This window comes from Cibotium barometz, chromosome 54 (assembly GCF_041138505.1).
Source record: "Cibotium barometz isolate CiBa-2024 chromosome 54, ASM4113850v1, whole genome shotgun sequence".
Classification (NCBI taxonomy): Eukaryota; Viridiplantae; Streptophyta; class Polypodiopsida; order Cyatheales; family Cibotiaceae; genus Cibotium; species Cibotium barometz.
Window position 1 is genome coordinate 5,954,599 of NC_141099.1, and position 25,927 is coordinate 5,980,525.

The window sequence follows — 25,927 nt, forward strand, 5'->3', positions numbered from 1 at the left end:
GAAGCCTTCTTAGATCCCATGTGCCCTGCTCATGCCCTGAACGCTCTGTTTATTTACTGCCCTTTACGGATTAGTCCTGGGATGAGTATGTCCATGTGCATGCACATGAATCACCATTCCATTCATGAGTGACTTCCTTATCTATTGATTTATATATTAAAAATACAACTCTCAAGCCTTCTAAGATCCCATGTGCCCTGCTCATGCCCTGAACGCTCTGCTTATTTACTGCCCTTTACGGATTAGCCCTGGGATGAGCATGTCCATGTGCATGCACATGACACATACACTCATCACCATTCCATTCATGAGCGACTTCCTTATCTATTGATTTATATATTAAAAAAACAACTCTCATGTGAGCAAAAATAATTATTTAATTTTATAATTAATCTACTCATAAAAAATTAATGTTCCTAGCATGTGTACGTCCATGAGCATGCATGTATTTACGCACACGTGCATACAGCACGAGTGCACTATGAAGAAACAGAATTTAAGAGCATTGACATATGCACAAAAGCCATGTCAATGTGACAAATTTAAAAGCACATTTTATAAAATTGAAGGGATGAGTTCTTTGGTGCAATAATGATCCAGAACAAGGTAGGCAAACAATGGAGGTCTCATCTATGCATTATCATAAACACCAAATCAAGTGGAGCCTCCACACAAGCTTATTATTCAGATCTTTCTTATTACTCAGACTTTTAGTGCCTTGCATTCCCTGTTTTTGCATACTGAGTTTTTCTCTTTGCATGACCTTCTGCAATTCCAATTTCACATACACTCCAGTGAGCATGGGAATATGACCTTGCCAGCAAAAAAAAGTTTTTCCACAATACAATTCATCAAGTTCTTCCCAGAATAACACACCAGTTAGATTTATCATAAAAATTTTCCAATATACGGACACCTTCTACATCAGATACAAGCCTGCCACAATGATAATATATTATAAGAACCTCTCTCTCTCTCTCTCTCTCTCTCTCTCTCTCTCTCTCTCTCATTTCACTCTAGTGAGAGAGTTTTGATTTGTTCTATTTTATTTTCCGTTCCATGATGAGATATGCCACGGACATTGTTATCACTTTGGTCTCATAGGTCCATTGGGTCTTTATTAGATGCTCTCTCATCTCCCATCATCGTAGGACCTTCTCGTGCCAGCTCAGTTTTACCACTTTGAGCACCATGTCACAGCGGCCCATGAGGGATGTATTAGGGTGATATGAGAGCTCTCTGCTCATGTACCTAGATCAGATTTTATAGTTCTAGATTTTTGTTGTCTTTCTTTATTACTATTTTGTACCTAGGATGATGTACCTCATGGATATGATGTAACCTTTTGGTCTCATAGGTCATTTTGGCCTTCTGAAGACGTTAATACAACTATCTTTCATTCTTCTCTCTCTCTCTCTCTCTCTCTCTCTCTCTCTCTCTCTGCGCAAGCGCACACGTTCCCAGCCACTGCAGCCCAGCCAGGGGGATTAAGCTACCCATCATTGGGGATCTGAAAGTCCAATCTCTACACAAGGTCACAGCCACCTTTACCAACATCTCACCAGCACTGCCAGTCCATCACCATCTTGAGCAACCTGCTAGTGTCATACACAATTATTAACAGGAGCTTTGACTTCTGGCAAATCTGAAAGAACCAAACATGTGCATTGCATGCACATGTGAGGCCAAACGGAGAGACAAGTGAGCTTCTCTGGCCCCTCATCACTACCACAGGAACGTTATGTGCCTCCTGAAGAAGCACTCCACGGAAGTCCCTGTCCTTAACCATAGGCAAACAAGGTCCTTAAAAGTAGAGCCATCCTGTCATAAATGCAGTGGTGTAAAGAATCTGAACCCGAGGCATATGAAAAGTAAACTAGGAAACAAATACCACCAGCAGAGTTGTCTGAGTGACAAATCTTAATGTAACAAAGCGTGTAGGTGGTCAGTGCAAATGCAGAATTCAGCACCAATTAGGTATTGCTGCCATTTGTGAAGGGCATGCGCCACCACAGGTAGTTGAATATTGCAACTCTACACCCCCAAGTATCCTGCTCTCATAGGCAATTGGATGCCCATGCTGCTGCAGTCATTGGTGGCAAGCTACAATAGTAGATAGCTGCCTTTGGTGCTGATGTGGCTGCAATGAACAGTGAATCATGCTGCAAATCAGCAGAGATGGCATTTGGTGGTGATGTGTTGGCCCTCTGCTTCAGTTGCTTGAATGATGCAAGAAAGCTTCGGTGAGCTTTTGTGAGGCAGCAAAACTAGAGCGGCTGTTGTCAATGAGGAGGCTTTGGATGCAGCACAAACAGTGAGAGCTTCAGCTTTTGGTAGTGAGAAACAAGGCAATAAATTAGCTGCAGCAGAAAACTACATCAGGTAGACGCCTCCACTAACACTACTGTCAGGAAAAACCGTGAAGGTTTGTCCAAGTCGGGGAGATCGCACGCTCGAGATACAAGATGAGGACCTTCAGCTTCTCGAAGCCTACCTGATCCTCTTATGTAGCATTTGTCAGAGGGTTGATCTCCGAGGCATGGTGCTCCACAAAATGGCAATAAAACACTGTGAATCATCGTCATTCTGAAATCTGTCTCTTTGGAAGTTTGGCCACCACATCCATGAAAATCTCCTCCACGACAACTCTGGAATCAACATCAAGTAAGAGTTGCACGTTGGTTTCCTGGTATGACTTCTTGTAGATCTAACAAAACCCAGCTGCTGAATTCATGTGATGCCAAAAGAAGAGCCAAATGACCAGAGAGTCCTCCCATCGGAACATCATGTACCTTTTGAAGAAGCACTCAACAAAAGTCCCCGTCCTTGACCACACAAAGGTGATCCTTGAAATACAACAAACAATCCTAATGGTGTACTTTAAAGCAATGCCCTCCATGCAACTGCTCCAATGCGCTGAAGAAACCTCATCCAACGCATTGTCCTTCATTAGATTAAGTCTTTACTAACTACAAAAGAAAATACCATCAATGCAGCTGTAAGGCGGTCACGTGAAAGGACATGTCTTTTTATAAGACACGACTACTCAAAGAGACATAACTACTCAATCAAAGGTCATGTCTCCACACAGTATACATGCCTCTTCAATTGTTCCTTTTCAGCCTCTATTTAAGAAAAGGCTCTAGCATCAATGCAAGACAACTTTTTGCTCAATACATCATTAATTCTGTGTATTAAGTCTTTATCATGCCTAACTAGGTTAATAGACTAGTAACAGTCTTCACACCACTTCTAACAAGAAGGTTCTTGCAATGGTACATTCCCTTTGCAAATGGCATCACTGTTAGTTTGTGCCATGTTTCTTCATTGAGTTTGAGAAGATTTGCTAGAGTGTAAACCTTCAATAGTATCTATTCACTTGATACAATGATTAGGCGCTAATTAAGCAGATTTATCATACTTGTGACATCCCCGTCCCCATATCTCCCCCCACCCCCCCTCCCTCCCTTTTCTCCCCCACACACACTTAAGATAAGGCATGCAGCTATAAAAGTGACTTACATTGCTAGAACAACTATTGAAGAAGTTAACGGTACTCTTGCAAATCTTCGTCCCTTTGCCACGTTGAGTCAAAATCATCTAAATCTATCCATTTTACCAAAAATATTGTGATTATCTTCTGTGGAGTTTTCTCTTTTCAAACATCGAGAAGCTTTTCTAAAACTAATATAACATGCGTGTCTTCAATTTCTAGCATATAAGCTAAAACATCTAGAACATGAAAATCTCTTTGTATACATTTCAGCATGCTTGTCTTCAATTTCTCGTACATGAGCTGAAACATCTAGAACAGGAAAATCTCTTTGTATACAATTCTTAAGCCAAGATAAGTGAAATGTTGAATGTAGACCGTGTTGTTTCAGCTTTTTGGATCCTAGGGACCAGGATTGAAATCTTTCCTTGACAATGTAATAAGAATCTTGAGAATCTTTCCCCATGAAGAAGGTAAGTCCAACTTACGACTTAAAGGAGAATTCTTCTAAATGACTACAGCATCGTGGTCATAACTTCGGATAAACCAATTCCAATGCCTTGTACCAAAGAGGAGCTACATACAAAAGTACCATATCACCTTCATGAAATTCATCATGACAGCAACCTTTGTTAGAGGCACACTCTTGATCTCTGATCATCTAATTTCTGACTTGCATAAGAATATCTACAACATCCAGCTGAAATTGTTATTGAACTCTGATCAATTGATCCACTGAAGCCACCTTGTGCTGTAGTATAAAGTTTGTCCACACAATTAGTGTATGAACATAAGAGGATTGAAATGCAATCATGCCAATGGATGTGTAAAGTGAATAGTTATAAGCATATTTTGCCTATGATAAATAATCTTCCCAAGATGCTAACCTCAATTGTATGCAATCTCAAAGTCTCTCTTCAAGAATTTGATTAACTTTGTTAGTTTGTCCAGCTGTATAAGGATGCTAAGCCAAACTAAATAACAGACTTGTACCAAGGGACTTAAAAAGAGAAGTCCTATGAACTTCGGATCACGTGAAACCGGCCTTCAGAGACTTGACGGGCGGTGAGCACAACTTAATCACACTTAAAACTCTTGATGAACCGGAATAATAAACTTGCCAGAAGAAGAAGAAAAAGAGGTGGAGCTAGAGCACTCCTACACAAGAGACCAATAGGCCCCAAAGCATGGTGCCCCCGCAGGTATTTATTTATCACTTGAAGTCGGCGTAGCCCTTGTACAACTTCCGAGAAGAAATCTCCTTGCTTCATGTAGAGGAGTCTTTTTGAAACTTTCACCCAGATTTGTGTTGTGTTCCAAGAGCCTTGGCCCCCTTTTTAAAAAAAACTTCTACGAGTGCTTTTATCTTTTTTTTTTAAATAAAAAAAATACATGGCGATGCGTTTTGGGTTTAACGCATCTTTCCCTTCGTGTTTTTGTTGCCCGACGTCTCTCTTCTGCGTTTTTGGGGGTTCGCAGCTGAAACGTGCGCCAACTTGCTTGCTTTGAGATGTCAGATCAATGCCACTGAAGTAAGCTCCTCCTTGTAACCGATCCAAGATATCATCGATTCATGGTATAGAAAATCTGTTCTTGATGGTAATCTTATTCAGTGCCCTGTAATCAATGCACATCCAAGATATCATCGATTCATGGTATAGAAAATCTGTTCTTGATGGTAATATTATTCAATCTGTAATCAATGCACATCTCCTGGTCTGATGCGAATTTGATGGTATCCACTCTTCAGATCAATGCGACTGAAGTAAGCTGCTCCCTGTAACCGATCCAAGATATCATCGATTCATGGTATAGAAAATCTGTTCTTGATGGTAATCTTATTCAGTGCCCTGTAATCAATGCACATCCACCAGTGCTTTTGTACCAAAAGCACTGGTGAACAACAGGGCGAAGAGCTCAGCTGAATCAACCCAAAAGATCACGCACTTGGCTCATAATCTCTTCTTATTTAATGCACTTCCGCCACCACCACATAAGTTCCATACATACCTGGCTGCATACCATAGCTCCCAGTCATGCCCATGTTGGGTACATCCGTCATGGAATGAAAGACAGACTCCACCAAAGTAACCAGGATGAGAAGTATTAGCAGGGTTTCCATAGGTAGGTGGGAGAAAAGAAGAAGAAGAATCACGGTATGGCTGAAAATTTGGGTAGATGGGAGCCGAATGTTGAGGCTTAGCTTTCTTCTCGGACCCTTGCTTCCGTGGTTGATTCAGCTTTGACGTTCTGTGGAAAACGTGAGTCTTTCGCAAGTTCCATTAATCCCTCCATCAAGCTCTGCATCTTTGCTTCATAGGTGGCATCATTATCTTCAAATTCTGGCATATCGGGAGGTATTTCTTGCTCGCTTTTCTTGTCTTCTTCGAAGTAGTCCTCCTCTTCTGAAGATTAATCCTTCATCTCCGCACTAGTTCCAGCCATAGTATTAAATGTGTCGACCACAGGCTCGCTCTCTTGAAAAAGTTGACGATGGAATCCCGGCAATGGAACCTTGAAACCGGCCTTCAGAGACTTGATGGGCGGTGAGCATAACTTAATCACACTTAAAACTCTTGATGAACTAATAAACTTTTCAAAGAGGTGGAGCTAGAGCGCTCCTACACAAGAGACCAATAGGCCCCAAAGTGTGGCGCCCCCGCAGGTATTTATTTATCACTTGAAGTCGGCGTAGCCCTTATATAACTTCCAAGAAGAAATCTCCTTGCTTCACATAGAGGAGTCTTCTTGAAACTTTCACCCAGATTTGTGTTGTGTTACAAGAGCCTTGGCCCCCTTTTTATACAAGTTTGGGATAAAAAGCATAGCTTTTCTCCCTTTTTAAAAAAAACTTCTACAAGTGCTTTTATCTTTCTTTCTTTTTATTAAAAAAATACATGGCGATGCGTTTTGGGTTTAACGCATCTTTCCCTTTGCGTTTTTGCTGCCCGACGTCTCTCTTCTGCGTTTTTGGGGGTTTGCGGCTAAAACGTGCGCCAGCTTGCTTGCTTTGAGATGTAGCCCAACTGCAACTGCAACGTGGCAGTGCCACTTCACTTGGATGTGCTGCCGGCTTTGCTGCGCTGGCTGCCCCTTGTGCACTACACAGCTGTTACCTGGCTGTGTTGTAGGGCTTGCTACTCGGCTACGCTGCAAGTTTTGATACCCGGCTGCTCCCTTTGGCCACCTCTATGCTGCCCCACAGGCCCCCCCCCACCCCCCCTTGGCCACCTCTATGCTGCCCCACACGCTGCCTTGAGTGCCCAACAAAAGAAGGAGAGATCTCAGCTGCTGTACCTGCAACACAGTAAGAGAAATACCCAAAAACACATACATGCACATGTACATACATATGAGCATGCACAAACATGTACTCACACACACTAAACATGTATCTGTACCCACACACGTGTACAATCTTACATATGCATATACAGAGTAAAACATGATTAGTGAATGCTAAACATGCTTAAAACATAATTGCAATGCGTAAGAAAAGAGGTAAAATACTCAGTCCTGTAACATCACGATTGGAAAAAATAGACTTTTGCAATCCTTGTATCTTGAAGACGGTGGAATGAATAAGGAGCCTATATCTCGAGCTTGAGTTGTCTTCTTACTAGTGGTAGAATGTGCCATTTTTATAATCTCGCTACCACTACCATGATTTGTGTATTACCTTTGGAGGATCAAGATAAGGTAGTAATAAAGTCCTTACCAATAATTTCCTATCATTCACTTGATACTCGAAGTGGTTGAAGAAGACCTGCTAGAGCTTGTCAAGTAGCTTTCATCTGATGGCAAGAGAAGCATATTGTAATCATCTTGATGGCAAGAGAAGCATGTTGTAATCATCTTGATGACATCTTGCTTCATTCGTAACCAATAATAAGAAGTTGTCAAGAATCAATAAGATCTGCAACATAGAAACTTCATGATGTTCCTTCACCAAAAGTTTCCAATTATTTGCATCATGCAAGACAAATATGATCTTGCAATAAATCAACTCATTCACCAAGGAATAAGTTGCATCAATCTTTAAGTCCGAAGGGCTAGAGTAAGACAATACGTGTGCAAAATGCATTTACAAAGTCTTGATTATAAGTATCTATCCTTAAAACATACAAGAATGTCCAAAGTAACTATGGATACTACCATTGCCAAGGCATTAGGCATTCTATGCAGAGTATCGACAACAATGTTTTGAAGACCATAAACATTTTTTAGTCATATGGAAGCTTACCAAATACTCTACCATCATCCTTGTCGTGCATTCATCACCCACAATGTGAAGATATATTTAATAAATGATGATCTGTCTTGACTACATAATATACATCCAAAAGACAATGTTTCCAGGCTCGATAAGCGATGTATAGTAATTTCTTATCATAAACCGGATAATGCGACTATATTGTTGAAAGCTTGTGACTACTATCAAAGGCTATAGCTCGAACTCGTCCCCACTAGTCGCAATGTCAAAAGAACATGTCATAACTTCAAAAGAATTTGCAATTGCTATAACTAGAGTTGCTATCAAGGGCAATCTTCAAACATTTGTTGTATGATAAAAATTCGAGAGTCCTAAGAAAGATATAATGTCGTGGATGCTTTGCAAAATTGGTCAATCCACAATAGCTCAAATCTTCTTTGGATTAACTAAAACACCATCTGCTCAAATTACAAGACCCAAGTACTGTCACCATTTGGCTCCCTAAGCACAATTAGTTGTGATGTAAGAACATCATTAATTCCAAAATCTCTTCTTTGGGACATGATGAATAGCTCCCTAAGCACAATTAGTTGTGATGTAAGAACATCATTAATTTCAAAATCTCTTGTTTGGGACATGATGAATACTAGTGTGACTAGCCATTGTGTCTATCCTTAGCCACTATGACTGGTGTTGCTCAAGGCTAGTATGATTGGTACTACTACTATTGCATGCGCGAAAGCTTTACTACTTAATCCACATCCCTAAGCTTGATTAAGAACAAGATACTGACTTAAACATGATTAAGACAGAAGAGAAAGAGAAAGAGAGAGAGAATTGGTGTCAAGTTTTCTTGTATTTAATATGGTAGAAAAAGGTGACTGAATGCTTGCACATGGTTAGGTCCTTGGTCAGCCGAAGGGGTGACCTATGGCTCCTACATATGCTTCTACTCATGACTACAATGATGAATTGACTAAACACTGCTAAATGACTAAATGAATAAGGGGCTTATGCTTACATATTATGCTGGGGCGCTGGTCGGCCAACAGATGTTGCTGTCAGCCAGCTTTGGACATGAATATTCTTGAAATTGCTACATTAAATGTTGTGCTTCTTATAATGCTTTGCCCACTAGCTGTTCTTCAACGTGTTGCCTGGCCACCTACTGCCTAGGTGTCTGTTGGCTGCTAGCTGAGGTCAAATGGCTACCGACAGGCCCCAAAGCCTTTCTATGATGCTTATGGTGATGATGATGCTGATGCTCAAGCTCATGATGATGGTGCTGATACTATGCTGATGCTACTGATAATGGTACTGATGTTACTGATGAAGATGATACTGTGGATCACATAAATGCAGTCTTAACTGCTTGTCCCAATCAGGGATTATGTTGTTTTCCAATTACGATCTCCACTTCCAAGTCTTGCTGAAGAACTGAGCATCTGTTCTAGTGCTGTCCCCATGTGAAACCGATCCCGTCAAGTGGGAAAGACTCCGTTGGACACCCACACGCTTAATAGCACAACTTTAAAACCACAAATATGAAATGGACAACTTAAAACAACTTGAACTTTAAATGAACAGAAATGGAAAGATGGACACCAGCACTGGGGCCTGAACGGGCCGACCCCCCCCCTCAATATATGATATATTTATTGGGAGTATTTAAAGAATACAATGCTCCATGGGTTCTGAGAACCAGATCATGTCCATGTACATATGAAAACAGTACCAAACAAATAGCTCGAATTTCGATGTAGAAGCTCGAAGCAGATCGACCACTAGTGTGGTCCAATCGCTACGGTCCTGTGCTTTCACTGGACTCCGCGGAGAGCACCACACTGGTGTTCCGAGACCACGCACAGACAGGCGCTCTCGTACTAACGCCTGGCTCTCCCGATCTCAGCACCTTTGGACCGAGGTTCGCCCATATAGCTTGGACAACCCGGCACCGAACGGGTGTAGGCCGAGCGGGACGAATCTTTTACCAGATTTTAAACATTAAATGCTTTACTCAAATCTGAAAATCACTTACTTGCAGTTGGTTGATAAAAGACCAAATCTTGCGGAATGATGAAGATGAAACCACCCTTGTTGATGAAGGAGCAGTCTCGTGTAGAACTAACAAAACAAGCACCACCACGAGAGACCACAGCCGCCTGTGAGAGCAGCCACAATAGTCCTGGTGGAGGTGACAGCCGCCTGCAGGAGAGGCTGAGGTGCAGTCAGCAGCAAAGGGTCGCCTGTAGAGAGTCCACGTCTCAGAGCAGCCACAGCATAACCTTGTGAAGGGGCAGATTCAGCAGTCGCCTAGGGTAGTAGGCGCAGCCAGCAACACATTCAACCGCCTGTAGAGATTTTGGCGCAGGCAGCAGCAGCATAAGCAGTACCTTGCAGGTTTCAACGCAGCCACCAGCAGCAGGGTTCAGCCGCCTGTAGAGGGGCAGGCGCAGCAGTTAGGAGATGGGTGGCCACCTGCTGTGCAGTTCGCAGCCAGCCGCCTGGGGACAGGTTCGTGCAGATTATAAGAGCCGCCTGCAGCAAGCTAGTCGCCAGCCGAAAGAGCAGCCAGCGCCGGTTGATGAAATTCACCCCCAGATAGATGCGATGGCATTAACGCTTGAAGGGGAGATTTCTTTTTAATAAAATTTAATGTGGAGATAACCTTAGTGTTGTCCACGATTGCATGTGGGGGATTAGTGGGGGTTGGTGACCATGCCCACCCCCACACTCACTTAAAAGTGAGGCTCCCCACCTTGCCCCCAAAGTGGGTGCCCAAAGGGGGTGCCCACTTTTAAATAAGTGTGAACCCCTAACCTTATAAATGAAAGGGTTAGAATTTAAAACATTAAAACAACAAGTACCATATACTTACCGCCTGTTCACATGCACTGAAACTTGTCAGAATACAGGGCAGACTTCACGACTCACTGGCAGGCGTCCCCGCTCAGTAAGTAACACGTCAGGCAGGCAAACACACGAATACATGTCATGCGAAAACAGTTTCAAGCATACAAATCATGTGTGCATGTGCAAATAATAACATGGACATATCTCCCGTTCATGGAACATGTACAAAATATCTGTCGGCACAAAACTGGCACGACATAAAAACATAAAATCCTGGTCTTCCTATGGAGTGACAGTCCCATAGGTAAGACACAGTTCCAGGCACGAGTTTCCCTAGGTGTGACAGTCCCATAGGTAAAACACGGCACGAATACTGGCTCTTCCATGGCGTGACAGTCCCATGGATCGAACACAGTCCAGGTCATACACGGGTGGCACTGATCTGGCTCCCGTCCATACGACACCATCCTGCTAACACACGGGTGGCACCAGTCTGGCTCCCGTCCATGTCAGCAAAATACTGGCCTCTTCACACGAGACACCGGCCTGGCCTCAAGTGAACGAGACGCAAAAACTAGGAATGGACCAAATGGTCGGCCAATTGGTGACATCCCCCGGGCTGCTAAAGAGTTGACCTCAACTTAAAAGCCTCAAGATATGCCTGCAACAATTGCGGATAATCTGCAAAGTAATCCTCATTTACCCATTTGGCATCAATAGGCAAATAATTCTTAAAGTTCACAAGGTATCTCCTGGAAAGCTTTCCTGCAGGTAGCTTTCTCTCCTTGTGAAAAACAATCTGTTCTGGCTGGAGGATCTCCTCAAGCTCTTCAATCTGTGGCGGATCTTCTGTGACAGGCTCATCAGGATCTGGCCCCACATATTTCCGAAATAGACTCACATGAAAAGCATTGTGAATCTTCCAATGACTAGGTAGAGCAAGCCTGTAGGACACTTCATTGATTTTGTGAATCACCTTGAAGGGTCCATAATAGCGAGGAGAAAGCTTAGGATATGATCCTTCGCGTCCTGGCCTCTTCGGAAGCCTAGCCTTCTCAAATTTCAGCAATACCCAATCACCTTCTTTGACTTCCATGTCCCTTCTATGCTTGTCTGCAGCCATTTTATGCTTATCCTGAGATCTTTGAATGGCTGTCCGCACTTGACCAAAGGCAACATCCAAGTCACGAACATATTCATCAGCTGCAAAAATCTCATCCTTTGTTCGAAGGATGGGTGGCAAGACCACTCTGCCATAAATAATCTCAAACGGAGCCTTTCCTGTGGAAGCATGGATCGTATTGTTGTAGGCAAACTCAACAAGTGGAAGATACTTCTCCCATGCACTCTTCTGATCTGCCACATAACACTTCAATAAATCCAACACAGCTGAATTCGCAGCTTCACTTTGGCCATCCGTTTGGGGATGATAAGCTGATGAAAACTCAAGCTTAGTACCCATATTATCAAATAAAGCCCTCCAAAATAGGCTTGTAGTCCTGGGATCTCTATCCCCAACAATGGATTTAGGCATACCATGATGCTTGAAAATATTAGCAAGAAAAAGCTTTACCATATGATCAGCTTTGATGGTTTTCTTGACGGGCAAGAAGTGAGCTTGCTTGCTAAACCTGTCCACAATAGTCCAAATAGCATCATTCCCATGCTGGGATCTAGGCAAATCCATAATAAAATCCATCGTGATACTTTCCCAAGGTTGCGAGGGAATAGGCAATGGCTGAAGCAAACCTGGAGGCTTTTGCCTATCAAATTTCACCTTTTGGCAAGTGATACATGCACGCACATATGCCTCAATGTCTTTACGCATGCTTGGCCAAAAGAAATACCTCTGTATCATGCGAGTAGTAGGCATAATACCTCTATGACCAGCATATGGTGGAGCGTGACATTCGTCCATAACCTTTGGACGCAAATCCTTCACCACACATAGGCAATTATTCTTCATGAGATAACCCTCATTGATAACATAAGAGGCATGTGAATGACCAGCCATCAAATCAGTCCATATATGGCAAAAATCAGCATCCAAATGATACAAATCTCTCATAGCAGATAGATCTCCATGAGAGGCCACTGAGACTGCAGCAATATAAGGCCTCCTAGATAGTGCATCGGCCACGACATTTTTCTTTCCTGGAGTATGCACAATCTGAAAATGAAACATGGAAAGAAAGTTTGCCATTCTCATTTGCTTCTCTGAAAGCTTGGTTTGAGATAGAAAGTATCTCAAGCTTTGATGATCTGTCTTGACTACAAATTCAGCCCCAAGAAGGTAGTGTTTCCAAATCTTTAAGGCGTGAATTACAGCCAAGAGCTCTTTCTCATAGATATCCATATGAAGCTCAGCATCATGCAAACGACGACTCTCGTATGCAACTGCATGCCCTTCTTGATTTAGGACAGCTCCTATGCAATCACCACAAGCATCACATTCAACTACGAATGACTTGTGCAAGTCAGGAACAATCAATACTGGACCACATATGATCGCATGCTTGAGCTGCAAGAAAGCATTCTGTTCCTTTGAAGTCCATTTGAAAACAGTTTTCTTCTTTGTGAGATCATGTAGAGGAGTGGCAATCATAGCAAAATGCCTTATGAAACGCCTGTAATACGAACATAATCCCAGAAAACTACGTACTTGATGTACGTTTTGCAATTCGGGCCAATTCCGAATAGTCTCGATCTTTGCAGGATCCATTGTAACTCCATCCTTGGATACAATATGTCCCAGATAATGAATCTCTGAAAGGAAAAACTCACTTTTCTTGGCATTGACGAAAAGTTTATGCTTCCGCAACTCTTCGAACACTGTGACCAAATGAGTTCTGTGTTCCTGCTCATTCTTTGAGAAAACCAAGATATCATCAAAGAAGACTCCTGTAAACTTGCGATGGGATCGGAATATCCTATCCATCATACGATTAAAAGTAGCAGGAGCATTGGTGAGACCAAAAGGCATTACCAAGAATTCATATAATCCGAAGGCTGTCCTGAATGCAGTCTTATGGACATCTTGTGGCACCACGCGGATCTGGTGATAACCACTCTTCAAATCAAGTCTGCTAAAGCAAGCCGAACCATCAAGCTTATCCAAGATATCATCAATACGTGGAATAGGAAATCTGTTCTTGATGGTAAGCTTGTTCAAAGCTCTATAGTCCACACACATACGGAATGATCCGTCCTTTTTTTGAACAAGAAGCACAGGAGAGCAGTAAGGTGAGGAACTTGGCTGAACCAAACCTTTCTCCAAAAGCTCGTTTACCTGCTTCATAATTTCTTCTTGTTGTGCAGCACTCACTCGGTATGCGGGTTTGTTAGGTGGAGAACTACCTGGCACAAGATCTATGCAATGATCTTCGGGCCTTTGGGGAGGTAATTCACCTGGCAATGAGTCAGCAAAACAGTCTTTGAATGCATTAAGAAAATTCAGCCTATCATTAGTCATAGCATCCACACTTTGATGATTTGGCACAAGACTATCACGCACAAAAATCAAGTACGCTGAAAGACTCTTTTTCATTGCTTTATTAATTTGGATGTGTGATACAACTGGGATGGAATCCCCTTCTTTGCCAGCATCAATAAAGTGCATGCGGCCTTTATGCATAAAAGAAATCATATTAGACTTATAGTCTTTGCGGGGCTCAAGCCTATGATGCCACGGCTTGCCCAACAATACATCACATCCATTCAGAGGAGCAACTAAGAAATGCTCATTGTCAAGGTAGCCCTGTATATGAATACGCAACTTCCCAATCAGAGGGGTAACCTGCACCTCTTTGCCAATAAATGCAGCTTCGGCTTCAATCTGAGGTCCCATGTTTTCAACCTCAATACCCAATGCAGCTGCCATTTGCATAGAGATGAAATTGTCAGTTGCACAGTCATCAAACATGAAAAGTGCGGGCTGATCCTTAATTTGGCCCCAAGCCTTGCAAACCATACGCTCTTTTGCATCATGACCTGTATTACCTTGCACATCAGGAACTGCATGAACATTTGCTTTGGTGTGCTTGTCCTCGTGCTTTGGTTTGCGATCTGGGCATTGCCGAAACATGTGGTCTTTGCTACCACAAGAAAAGCATTTTCCATCCTTAGCATATTGCTCTCTTTGCTCCGGGGTTAATCCAAATTTGTTCTTTCTTGGACCCTGTTCTTTATTTTCAGCTTTACCACCCTTGTAAGGCTCCCGGAAGTTCTTTTTAGATGGCTGTCCGCCCTTTTGCTGATTTGGGACAGCCTTGTCCTTCGCCTTGGAACCTCCTTGATCCTGCTTGATCTTGAGCACCAATTGCTCTGTAGCAAGGGCAGAAGCTGTGAGTTGCTGCAACGTATGTTTTGGGTGCAATTCAATACCCGATCTATATGCAGGTTGCAATCCAGAACGAAACTTCCTCTTTCTTTCCTCCTCAGAGATTAGCATGAAGGGAGTCACTTCCAGCAACACTTTCCAAAATTTGTTCACATACTGTTGCACACTCTCATTATCTTTTTGTTCCAGCCTATCCCACTTTTGAGTGAGAGTTTGCTCTGCATTGGGTGGCAAGAACTGAGCATAAAATCTATCTTTGAATTCCTTCCAAGTAGAGATGGGATCCTTGGTGATCTTTTCGGTGATCCACCAATGGGCAGCAGTGGCTTTCAGAAACATGCTAGCATGGCGCACCTTCGACTTTTCTGTAAAGTCCTCATCGCTAAAAGCAATGTCGAACTGTGCCACAAACGCTAACACCTTAGAAGCATCGTGTTCACCATGAAAGACATCAAATTTGACAGATTTATCACCTGCTTTGAACTCCTTGAGCTTCCTGGCATGAGGCTCATGGTCCTCTCTTTTTCTTTTCCCCTTATCCAACGGGGTAGCCCTGTCTGCATGGGCTCCATGGGCCGTCAAAGAAGCTTCATGGGGCACGGTGGCATGTGCTCCACGAACTCGAAGCTCAGATGCATGTGACTTACCTGCATATGGCATGGTCTCTCCATGAGACAACTCAGAAGGCAAAATTTTTCTGGAAGCAGACCTGTCACCATGAGATACATATCTTGCATGCATGTGACTTTCGTGCCCTCCATGAGCACTGGCATACATAAATCTGTCAGGCTTAGTGCCTTGGGGAGAGGATGCATGACGAGAGGTGACAGTCACCTCTTCCTTTTGCATATAAGATTTCAGCCTCTGGGATGCGGGATCTCCATGCTTCAAACGAGGTGGATTTCTGAATTTTAGCTCTCCGTCATCCCCCTCTTTGATATCACCTTTGCGAAGGAGATAGGCAAGTGCCAACTCCCTTGGTTTCTTGCCCACTTCACGAGCCATTGATTCAAAGGTTACATCAACCATAGCATCTGCCTTCCTGGCTTCAATAGCACTTTGCAGATGTGGATCTTCATGCAAAAACTTCAATTCTTGCTCTTGAGCCTGCAAAAGTTTTCTCATATGTTCCATTTCAGCTCTCATAGCATCAGGGTCTTGTTCAAGCATAACTGTCTTTCCTGGAGACAGTTGACCTTTGGATTCACTATCAAGAACCCTTTCAAGAGGCTTGTGTCTACCTCGCAGGGCATCAGACCCACGAGAAGCACTAGATGGACCCCTCGAATTTGGCACTTCCAAAGGGTTGCCTTGGCTGTCCATTGTGTTCAAAGTTTGCTAGAAGCGGGATGTCCAGTACACAGGTTCGTTTCCCCACTAGGAAGAGGGAAACAACCGTGCTCTGATACCAATGAAACCGATCCCGTCAAGTGGGAAAGACTCCGTTGGACACCCACACGCTTAATAGCACAACTTTAAAACCACAAATATGAAATGGACAACTTAAAACAACTTGAACTTTAAATGAACAGAAATGGAAAGATGGACACCAGCACTGGGGCCTGAACGGGCCGACCCCCCCCTCAATATATGATATATTTATTGGGAGTATTTAAAGAATACAATGCTCCATGGGTTCTGAGAACCAGATCATGTCCATGTACATATGAAAACAGTACCAAACAAATAGCTCGAATTTCGATGTAGAAGCTCGAAGCAGATCGACCACTAGTGTGGTCCAATCGCTACGGTCCTGTGCTTTCACTGGACTCCGCGGAGAGCACCACACTGGTGTTCCGAGACCACGCACAGACAGGCGCTCTCGTACTAACGCCTGGCTCTCCCGATCTCAGCACCTTTGGACCGAGGTTCGCCCATATAGCTTGGACAACCCGGCACCGAACGGGTGTAGGCCGAGCGGGACGAATCTTTTACCAGATTTTAAACATTAAATGCTTTACTCAAATCTGAAAATCACTTACTTGCAGTTGGTTGATAAAAGACCAAATCTTGCGGAATGATGAAGATGAAACCACCCTTGTTGATGAAGGAGCAGTCTCGTGTAGAACTAACAAAACAAGCACCACCACGAGAGACCACAGCCGCCTGTGAGAGCAGCCACAATAGTCCTGGTGGAGGTGACAGCCGCCTGCAGGAGAGGCTGAGGTGCAGTCAGCAGCAAAGGGTCGCCTGTAGAGAGTCCACGTCTCAGAGCAGCCACAGCATAACCTTGTGAAGGGGCAGATTCAGCAGTCGCCTAGGGTAGTAGGCGCAGCCAGCAACACATTCAACCGCCTGTAGAGATTTTGGCGCAGGCAACAGCAGCATAAGCAGTACCTTGCAGGTTTCAACGCAGCCACCAGCAGCAGGGTTCAGCCGCCTGTAGAGGGGCAGGCGCAGCAGTTAGGAGATGGGTGGCCACCTGCTGTGCAGTTCGCAGCCAGCCGCCTGGGGACAGGTTCGTGCAGATTATAAGAGCCGCCTGCAGCAAGCTAGTCGCCAGCCGAAAGAGCAGCCAGCGCCGGTTGATGAAATTCACCCCCAGATAGATGCGATGGCATTAACGCTTGAAGGGGAGATTTCTTTTTAATAAAATTTAATGTGGAGATAACCTTAGTGTTGTCCACGATTGCATGTGGGGGATTAGTGGGGGTTGGTGACCATGCCCACCCCCACACTCACTTAAAAGTGAGGCTCCCCACCTTGGCCCCAAAGTGGGTGCCCAAAGGGGGTGCCCACTTTTAAATAAGTGTGAACCCCTAACCTTATAAATGAAAGGGTTAGAATTTAAAACATTAAAACAACAAGTACCATATACTTACCACCTGTTCACATGCACTGAAACTCGTCAGAATACAGGGCAGACTTCACGACTCACTGGCAGGCGTCCCCGCTCAGTAAGTAACACGTCAGGCAGGCAAACACACGAATACATGTCATGCGAAAACAGTTTCAAGCATACAAATCATGTGTGCATGTGCAAATAATAACATGGACATATCTCCCGTTCATGGAACATGTACAAAATATCTGTCGGCACAAAACTGGCACGACATAAAAACATAAAATCCTGGTCTTCCTATGGAGTGACAGTCCCATAGGTAAGACACAGTTCCAGGCACGAGTTTCCCTAGGTGTGACAGTCCCATAGGTAAAACACGGCACGAATACTGGCTCTTCCATGGCGTGACAGTCCCATGCATCGAACACAGTCCAGGTCATACACGGGTGGCACTGATCTGGCTCCCGTCCATACGACACCATCCTGCTAACACACGGGTGGCACCAGTCTGGCTCCCGTCCATGTCAGCAAAATACTGGCCTCTTCACACGAGACACCGGCCTGGCCTCAAGTGAACGAGACGCAAAAACTAGGAATGGACCAAATGGTCGGCCAATTGGTGACACCATGCCTGCTATCCCTTGCCCTTAACACATCACGGGTCAACTTCCGAAATTGATCATGCCATTGCTAGTCCTTTGGAACTGATCTGAGAGCTTAATGATGTGCTGTTTTTGAGTACATACCCTCAAGGAATGCTTCCCTCTAGCTTCACCTGCTTTGCAGACCACTCCATCTGCTACCATGTTGCATTTTTTTGCTGAATCTGTGCACCTTCCTTGGGACTATGCTTAGTCGTTGAGCCTGAATGCTTTGATACCAATGTTGCATGCGCGGAAGCTTTACTGCTTAATCCTCAGCTCGAAGCCTGATTAAGAACAAGATGATGACTTAAACATGATTAAGACAGAGGAGAGAGAAGAAGAGAGAGATAGTTGGTGTCACGTTTTCTTGTATTTAATATGGTACAAAAAGGTGATTGAATGCTTGTAGTCTTGTACATGGTTAGGTCCTTGGTCAACCCCGGAGGGGTGACCTCTGGCCCCTACATATGCTTCTATTGATGACTACAATGATGAATTGACTAAATGAATAAGGGACTTTTGCTTATATATTATGCTGAGGTGCTGGTCGGCCGGCAGATGCTCCTGAGGCCAGCTTTGGACACTAATATTCCTGAAATTGCTGCATTGAATGCTGCGCTTCTTATAATGCTTTGCCCACTGGCTGTCCTCCAACCTGTTGCATGGCTGCTTGTTGCCTAGGTGTCTGTTGGCTGTCGACTCCGGTCAAATAGCTGCCGACTGACTCCAAAGCCTTTCCGTGATGCATATGGTGATGATGATGCTGATGGTGACGCCGATGCTGAGACTCATGATGATGGTATTGATGCTTATGCTGATGCTGATGATGCTACTCATGCTATTGATGAAGATGATATTGTGGATGACCTAAATGCTTGTCCTAATCAGGGATTATGTTGTTCATGCTGGAGATCAGCCATGGCATGGGCAAGCACGTGACATCCCCTCTTGCTAAACTTGATGACGAAGTGGGCACTCTGTCATCCTTCCTCCCTGGACTTCTAACTTTGACCTGCTACTTTTGACTCTAACTTTGACTTTAAGTATGAACACCTTCCACTTCTGATCTCCACTTCCAAGTCTTGCTGAAGAACTGAGCATCTGTTCCACCATTGTCCCCATGCCTACTATCCCTTCCCTTAACACAATGGCCGGTCACCTGTTGGAACTAATCATGCCTATTGGTAGGCCTTTGGAACTGATCTAAGAGCTTAATGATGTATTGGTTCTGACTATATACCCTTGGGGAATGCTTTCCTCTAGCTTCACCTATTTGCAGACCACTCCATCTGCTACCCTACTGCATTCTTGTGTTCGATCTGTGCACCTTCCTTGGGACTATGCTTAGTGGCTGAGCTTGAATGCTTTGATACCAATGTTGCATGTGCAAAAGCCTTATTGCTTAATCCACAGCCCTATGGCTGATTAAGAACAAGATGTTGATTTAAACATCGTTAAGACAAAGGAGAGAGAAGAAGAGAGAGAGTTGGTGTCACGTTTTCTTGTAATTAATATGGTACAAAAAGGTGACTGAATGTTTGTGCATGGTTAGGCCCTTGGTCAGTTACCTCTGGCCCTTACACATGTTTCTACTCCTGAAATTATTACATTAAATGATGCGCTTCTTATAATGCTTTGCCCACTAGCTGTTCTTCAACTTGTTGCCTAGCCACTTGCTGCCTAGGTGTCTGTGCTGGTTGCCGACAAGCCCCAAAGCGTTTCCATGATGCTTATGGTGATGATGATGATGATGGTGTCACCAAACAAGGCATGTTCCTATGTGAAAAGACTGTGGAAATTCCAAAGTGCCCAAAAGTAGTACAAGTACTCAAATTTCCATTACATATGCATGTGCATAATTCATGGATGCATGTGAATGCATTAGAGGATTTTTGCTAGAGTGACGTATTTTGTGTCTGGCCTACTTGGATGTGTAAAGAGATAGGTAGTGCCGACGACATCTCGTACTGCATGCTACTTATCCCAAGTGGAATGTTTTTGTTTGCTTACATATTTATGGTATTTTACAAGGCTTAAAGCATGTGAAAAGAAGCCATAAAGGAGACATTTTTATAAAGGCCCATTTATAAGCTTTTGAGTTCACACTCATTTTAATATGGATGGGCACTATTTAATAACATTGGGCATCTTATGTATTCTTTTTGGCAATCTAGACACGTGGAGAGAAGTAATAAAATGAATAATTGCCAGATGTAACCTCGAGAGAAAACTTTCCACCTTTATGTGGATTTGTAATTATCGACCACCTAGAACCCTTTAAGAAAGTCGACTAGGTCCTCTCTCGCCAAAGATCGCACAAAAGGTGGTTGTATGTCGTTTTTCCTAGCAACTGCTCTCGTATGTGTTTCCCTCTCTCTCCTTTCACCGTGACCGAATGAAGGCTGTTGTCCGTCTAGCTCCAAGTGTGGTACTTACTCTTTGTATCTCCCGAACGGCACCTTCTATGCTAAACCTACTATATGGTGCTTGCCCACTGCCCTGGCAGCTTTTGGGTGGTCACCTTGTACGACTAATTCATGATCCGAAGTGTTCCGTAGGGACTACCAAACATGAGACATATGTCACCTTCAACAATGCTGATCTAATGATATATTGACTTCATATCGATTTTGGAAAACATTTCACATGTAATAGCTGATCAAATAATTCATCAATCAGAAAAAGGGATACTTGTTCTTGATTGAGAACTTGTTGAGGGCTTAAGCAACGCAGTCACATCAATGTATCCTTCTTTTTGACAAGTAATGCAAATGCAGCAAAAGGACTCTTGCTAGGATGGATGTGACCTTTGTCCAAAAGTTCAATCAGTTATCATTGGATCTCTTGAGATTCCACAAAGAAAACACAATAAGAGCCAAGGGTGACATCAGCCCCCTCTTCTCAATCAATTGTTCTCAACTGTAAGAGGGGCCATAAAATCCAAAGCCCAAAACAAAAGATCTTGAAGAATCCAAAATGTCAAGACCATCAAATCCTGCATAATCCAAGAGTCCTCAACATCCATAAAACATTAGGTGAAGAATTGATCACGTTGAAAATGTTCAATGGAAAGCCATGTCTCCATAAGACAAAACCATATTCCCAAAACACAAATCCAAGAATGCACAATGCAAACCATAAACTTGTAGAGGGATCCATATGTCGGAATGCGCAGCGGAATATGAGACACACAACTGAGAGCAAACGCGTGCAGGACTCCACGTTTGAACAAGGGCCCACGTAGAAGACGAGCGCCAGCCTGCAACACACTGAACTGGGAGCAGAAGGAGAAAAACGCAGACAAGAGTATGGCTGGGTATGTGCTCTGTATATACACAAGAATCCCGAATAAGTGATACAATGGCATGGGCTGTGGGGGTCCATTTTATATGGACCCCAGGCAGCAGTCGGCCTGCTCCAGAGGCAGCCGACAGTGGACAGATCTCCACGACCAGCCCTCAAAGACCACTCGGCCAGCAACCTTGAGTCGGCCAGGTCACAAATGAGGACGTGTACAGTCGGTCAGAGGAGATGCGCCTGCCAGCCCGTGACTGCCTCCCAAAGCCATGGAAAAAATGGAAAAAGTATGGGGAAAAATACGGAGAGTGGGGAGAAATCAGAAAACACCTAATAAGGGCAGGCACACCCACAACAGAGGCCTTGGTGTATATGTATAGACAGGAGATGACTTCTAACACCCCCTCTCAGCTCCTGGCTGTGAAACCAACCAGAGGGAGATGGGGTGCCACCTAAGCAAATCCTAAGATAGCGACTTCGTGAAGAAGAGGTCCACCGTACTGTCCTACGTCGAACAGAACTCTAGCAAGATGTCATCAGCAACGATCTATTCACGAACAAAGTGCCTCTGGATGACCATGGGTTCCTCCAGTGGAAGCCCAATCCTGCCATGCAACCTCTATATCCGCCCCACCTCACAAGCAGCATCACAAGCAGCCCAATACTCTGCCTCTGTCAACCACAAGGCAAAAGATGACTGCCTCTTACTATTCCAAAAAATTGCTCCTGGGCCTGAAGTAGATCTCCTCGTGTCCGGATCTCCTCCCCAATCTGAGTCACTCCAACCGTGGAGTCGGACTCCATCCATCAATCCCCCTCCTGTGTAAAAGAGTCCATGATCCTTCGCATGCCGCAGAAACCACAGGATACGCAATCTTGCCTCCCAAAGAGTCATCTGCAACCATGAGCTCAACTGCCTCATCAGGAAGCTCCCGTCCAATCTGGTGTCCATCAACCAAATCAATGAACCATTCTGCTTCTGAGTCAAAGAGGCATCACACTGCTCACAAGGATCAACACCTGTAAGATGCAAAGCCAAGTCTTGGAAACCTGCAGAAGACCACGCAAGGCCTTCTGAAACTTGTCAACCACCCCCTCTGAATCCAGAACCACAAAGCCTGGAGTATGCACCTCCTTCTGCAAGTAATCAACTGCCACCTGCCTGGCTTTCCGAGAGGTCCCCGTGGAAAGATCATCCTCATCTACAGGAGTATCTTTGTCCTGAATACTGCGAGACATCAGAGTATAAGTTACCTGTTTAGTTTCCTCTGACTGACGAACACAAGAACCACCAACATCAGTACTGGAAAGTTCTTGCCAACTGTTGCCATCAACTAACGCTATCCACCATCTGGTCCCGGAAAGCGTGCACCTGCAGCGTATCCACAGTTAAGTGACCATTACCAGACTGCCACTCATCACAAACCTGAGGACCTAGGAGAGAGAGTGCTGAAAGCTTGTAAACTCCATTCTCCACTCCGCCTTCCCAAACCACCTCGCCTGTTGCCTTGTCCCGGAGAGCAACAAAATGCTCATCAAACTCCACCCGTACGCCAGTCTTGCAAACCTGATGCACTGACAACAGATAAAAACCAAGTGACGGAACATACAACACCTGGGAGGAATGCTTCCCCCCTCTGCCATCGGGAACCATCTCCATCCTGCCCTCACTGTGAACTGGGATGGTGGATGTATCCCCAGTAAGAATGTGACCAGAATACCTGCATAGATCCTGTAAATCTGAACGGGAAGGAGTCATGTGCCTGGAAGCACCACTGTCTAGAATCCACTCCCGAGTATCCGTTGCGGAGAATCCTCCAACCTCCTCCCTGCCTAAAGAAAATGAAACATTGTGTCCATCACCTCCAGGTGCACAAAAGCCGGAGTCTTCATGATTGCTGTGCTGAGGAATCTTCACCCTTCTCAGTCTTCCACTTGGGACACTGCCTCCAATAGTGGCCTTTCTCGCCATAATCATTACAGGTCCTCTCTGCCTTTAGTTTCTCACGGTCAGTAACGGACTTCTTCTCAGAAGACTTCTCTGATGAAGCCTTCCCTTTGCCCGTGTTACGGCTTTTCGATCGTTGTCCAGTTAAGGCCTCCGAACCTCCATCCTGAGGAGGATTCATGAATCGTTCCTCCTGGTCCAAGACCATGGGCACAAGCTCCTCCCACGTGATGGTGCTGAGCCTGCCACAAGTAATCAAAGACGAGTAAAATGATGAGTACTAAGAGGGCAAGTGTGACAACAACGTTATGGCCATATCCTCTGACGATATCTCCTTCCCAGCCTGAAGAACTTCCCGCTGAAGAGCCTGCAGCTTGTTAATATGCTCCCGCATCGTCAACGACTTTGCAGGGCTCATAACCCGCATCTGTACTTCCAAGGAAATCCTCTTCATGGGCGATACCCTGTTGTAAAGAGAGGCCAAATGCTGCCATATACCTCTGGCCAACATCATATGCTTTACATGAATAATTACCTTCGGTGTGCAGTTGAGGAAGATAAACAAACGGACCCTAGCGTTGACACGATCCCACATCTGTGCCTGTGCCTCCCGGTCCTTTCGGATCGACGGTACCTCCCCTTCCTCTGCTTCCGGCCGTGGAACCCCAACAACGATGAAATCAGCAAGGTCGTAAGACTCCAAAACAAATTCCATCATAACCTTCCATATGCCATAGTTGTTCCCGTCCAACTGACGGTCCACCGAGAACATGGGGAGTGTCGGGATCTTCACATGCCTCTCGACCATCTCTACTAGATCTACCATTGTGGGGGTGAACTTTAGTTGTGTTAATGGGGAGGGTGGATGGGAACAAAAACCTGAAGACAAATCTGCACTTGCTGCTCCCTGCTTCACCACATCCCGAACGGCCCACAAGGGTTCCCAAACAGCACTAAAAACAGGAACAGTCCTGCTCCTCCGGGGGGGTGAACTTGGTCTTCTGAAGGGAGGCTGGGTGGGAAACACAATGAAGATGAGGCTTGAACTGCTTACTCCTCGCTTCTCCATGTCCCGTACGGTCCACCAATGCCTTCAATCAGCACCAATCACGAACAGTCCCGAATCTCCAAGTCTCCCGGATCTTCAAGGGCTTCAACAGTCCCGCAAGCTCTCCACGTCTCCAGGATCTTCAAGCAGCCTTGTGCTCTGATACCATGTCGTAATGCGCAGCAGAATATGAGACACACAACTGAGAGCAAACACGTGCAGGACTCCACGTTTGAACGAGGGCCCACGTAGAAGACAAGTGTCAACCTGCAACACACTGAACTGGGAGCAGAAGGAGAAAAACGCAGACAAGAGTATGGCTGGGTATGTACTCTGTATATACACAGGAGTCCCGAATAAGTGATACAATGGCATGGGCTATAGGGGTCCATTTTATATGGACCCCAGGTAGCAATCGGCCTGCTCCAGAGGCAGCCGACAGTGGACAGATCTCCACGACCAGCCCTCAAAGACCACTCGGCCAGCAACCTTGAGTCGGCCAGGTCACAAATGAGGACGTGTACAGTCGGTCAAAGGAGATGCGCCTGCCAGCCCGTGATGGTGATTGGCTCCCAAAGCCATGGAAAAAATGGAAAAAGTATGGGGAAAAATACAGAGAGTGGGGAGAAATGAGAAAACACCTAATAAGGGCGGGGACACCCACAACAGAGGCCTTGGTGTATATGTATAGACAGGAGATGACTTCTAACACCATAATGCTAATCCATAAACCTGCATACCATAAAAACCTATATACCATACTTCCATAAGGAAGTTCATCTATTCGTGGAGAAGATCATGAAGAAGATCCATAATCCAAACTCAAGTACGAATACAAGAGTCACCTATGTCTCCAAACTAGTCCAAATCAAAGGCTAATCTAGGACTAGCCAAGTAACATCTCAAATACCCAATAACATGGACACAACAGCCAATCTCAAAAGTCCAATCTTGATCCAAAGTGTTCCGTAGGGACTACCAAACATGAGACATAATACCAAAGTAACACAGTAGTGTCCAGGTAAAGTGGTCAAGGAACGAATCCCAAGAGTGCTCTTCCTCCATCACAAACCTCGTCTCTCTGTGGAGTAGGCGACACAACATTCATGCCAAGGCTTCAGGTGACCGGCACGATGGAGCTACCATCTAGTGTACCACACCCAACCTCTAAGGACTTACATGAACTGAATTGAGACTTGATGCTTATATATGAGATGAGTATGTTGGTCAGTCAGCCATAGGAACAGTGGCTTGCTCTATGGACCACAAATCATGATAATATTCCCTTTATGCTGCACTTTGCTTGCGAT

At 44.6% G+C, this 25,927-nt stretch overlaps 1 protein-coding gene and 1 long non-coding RNA gene across 4 annotated transcripts in view; both read right to left on the reverse strand.

Annotated features, from left to right (window-relative positions):
- Nucleotides 1–532: 532 nt before the first annotated feature.
- LOC147607804 (S-adenosyl-L-methionine-dependent methyltransferases superfamily protein) overlaps nt 533–25,927 on the reverse strand; it is a 30,973-nt gene continuing 5,578 nt past the window's right edge. For 2 of the 3 annotated variants that reach the window (XM_086789855.1, XM_086789854.1), the window contains exon 3: nt 533–936. In XM_086789855.1, the coding sequence (XP_086645981.1) occupies nt 852–936 (85 nt within the window). In that variant the 3' untranslated portion in view covers nt 533–851. Of the gene's footprint in view, nt 937–7,211; nt 7,410–25,927 lie in introns of all 3 variants that reach the window. The other variant, XM_086789856.1, reaches the window with a different exon arrangement.
- LOC147607805 (uncharacterized) lies at nt 6,184–7,205 on the reverse strand. The gene is made up of 2 exons (XR_015264590.1): nt 6,725–7,205; nt 6,184–6,680 (listed from the first exon to the last, which is right to left on the reverse strand). It is a non-coding gene; the product is annotated as an uncharacterized LOC147607805 (long non-coding RNA).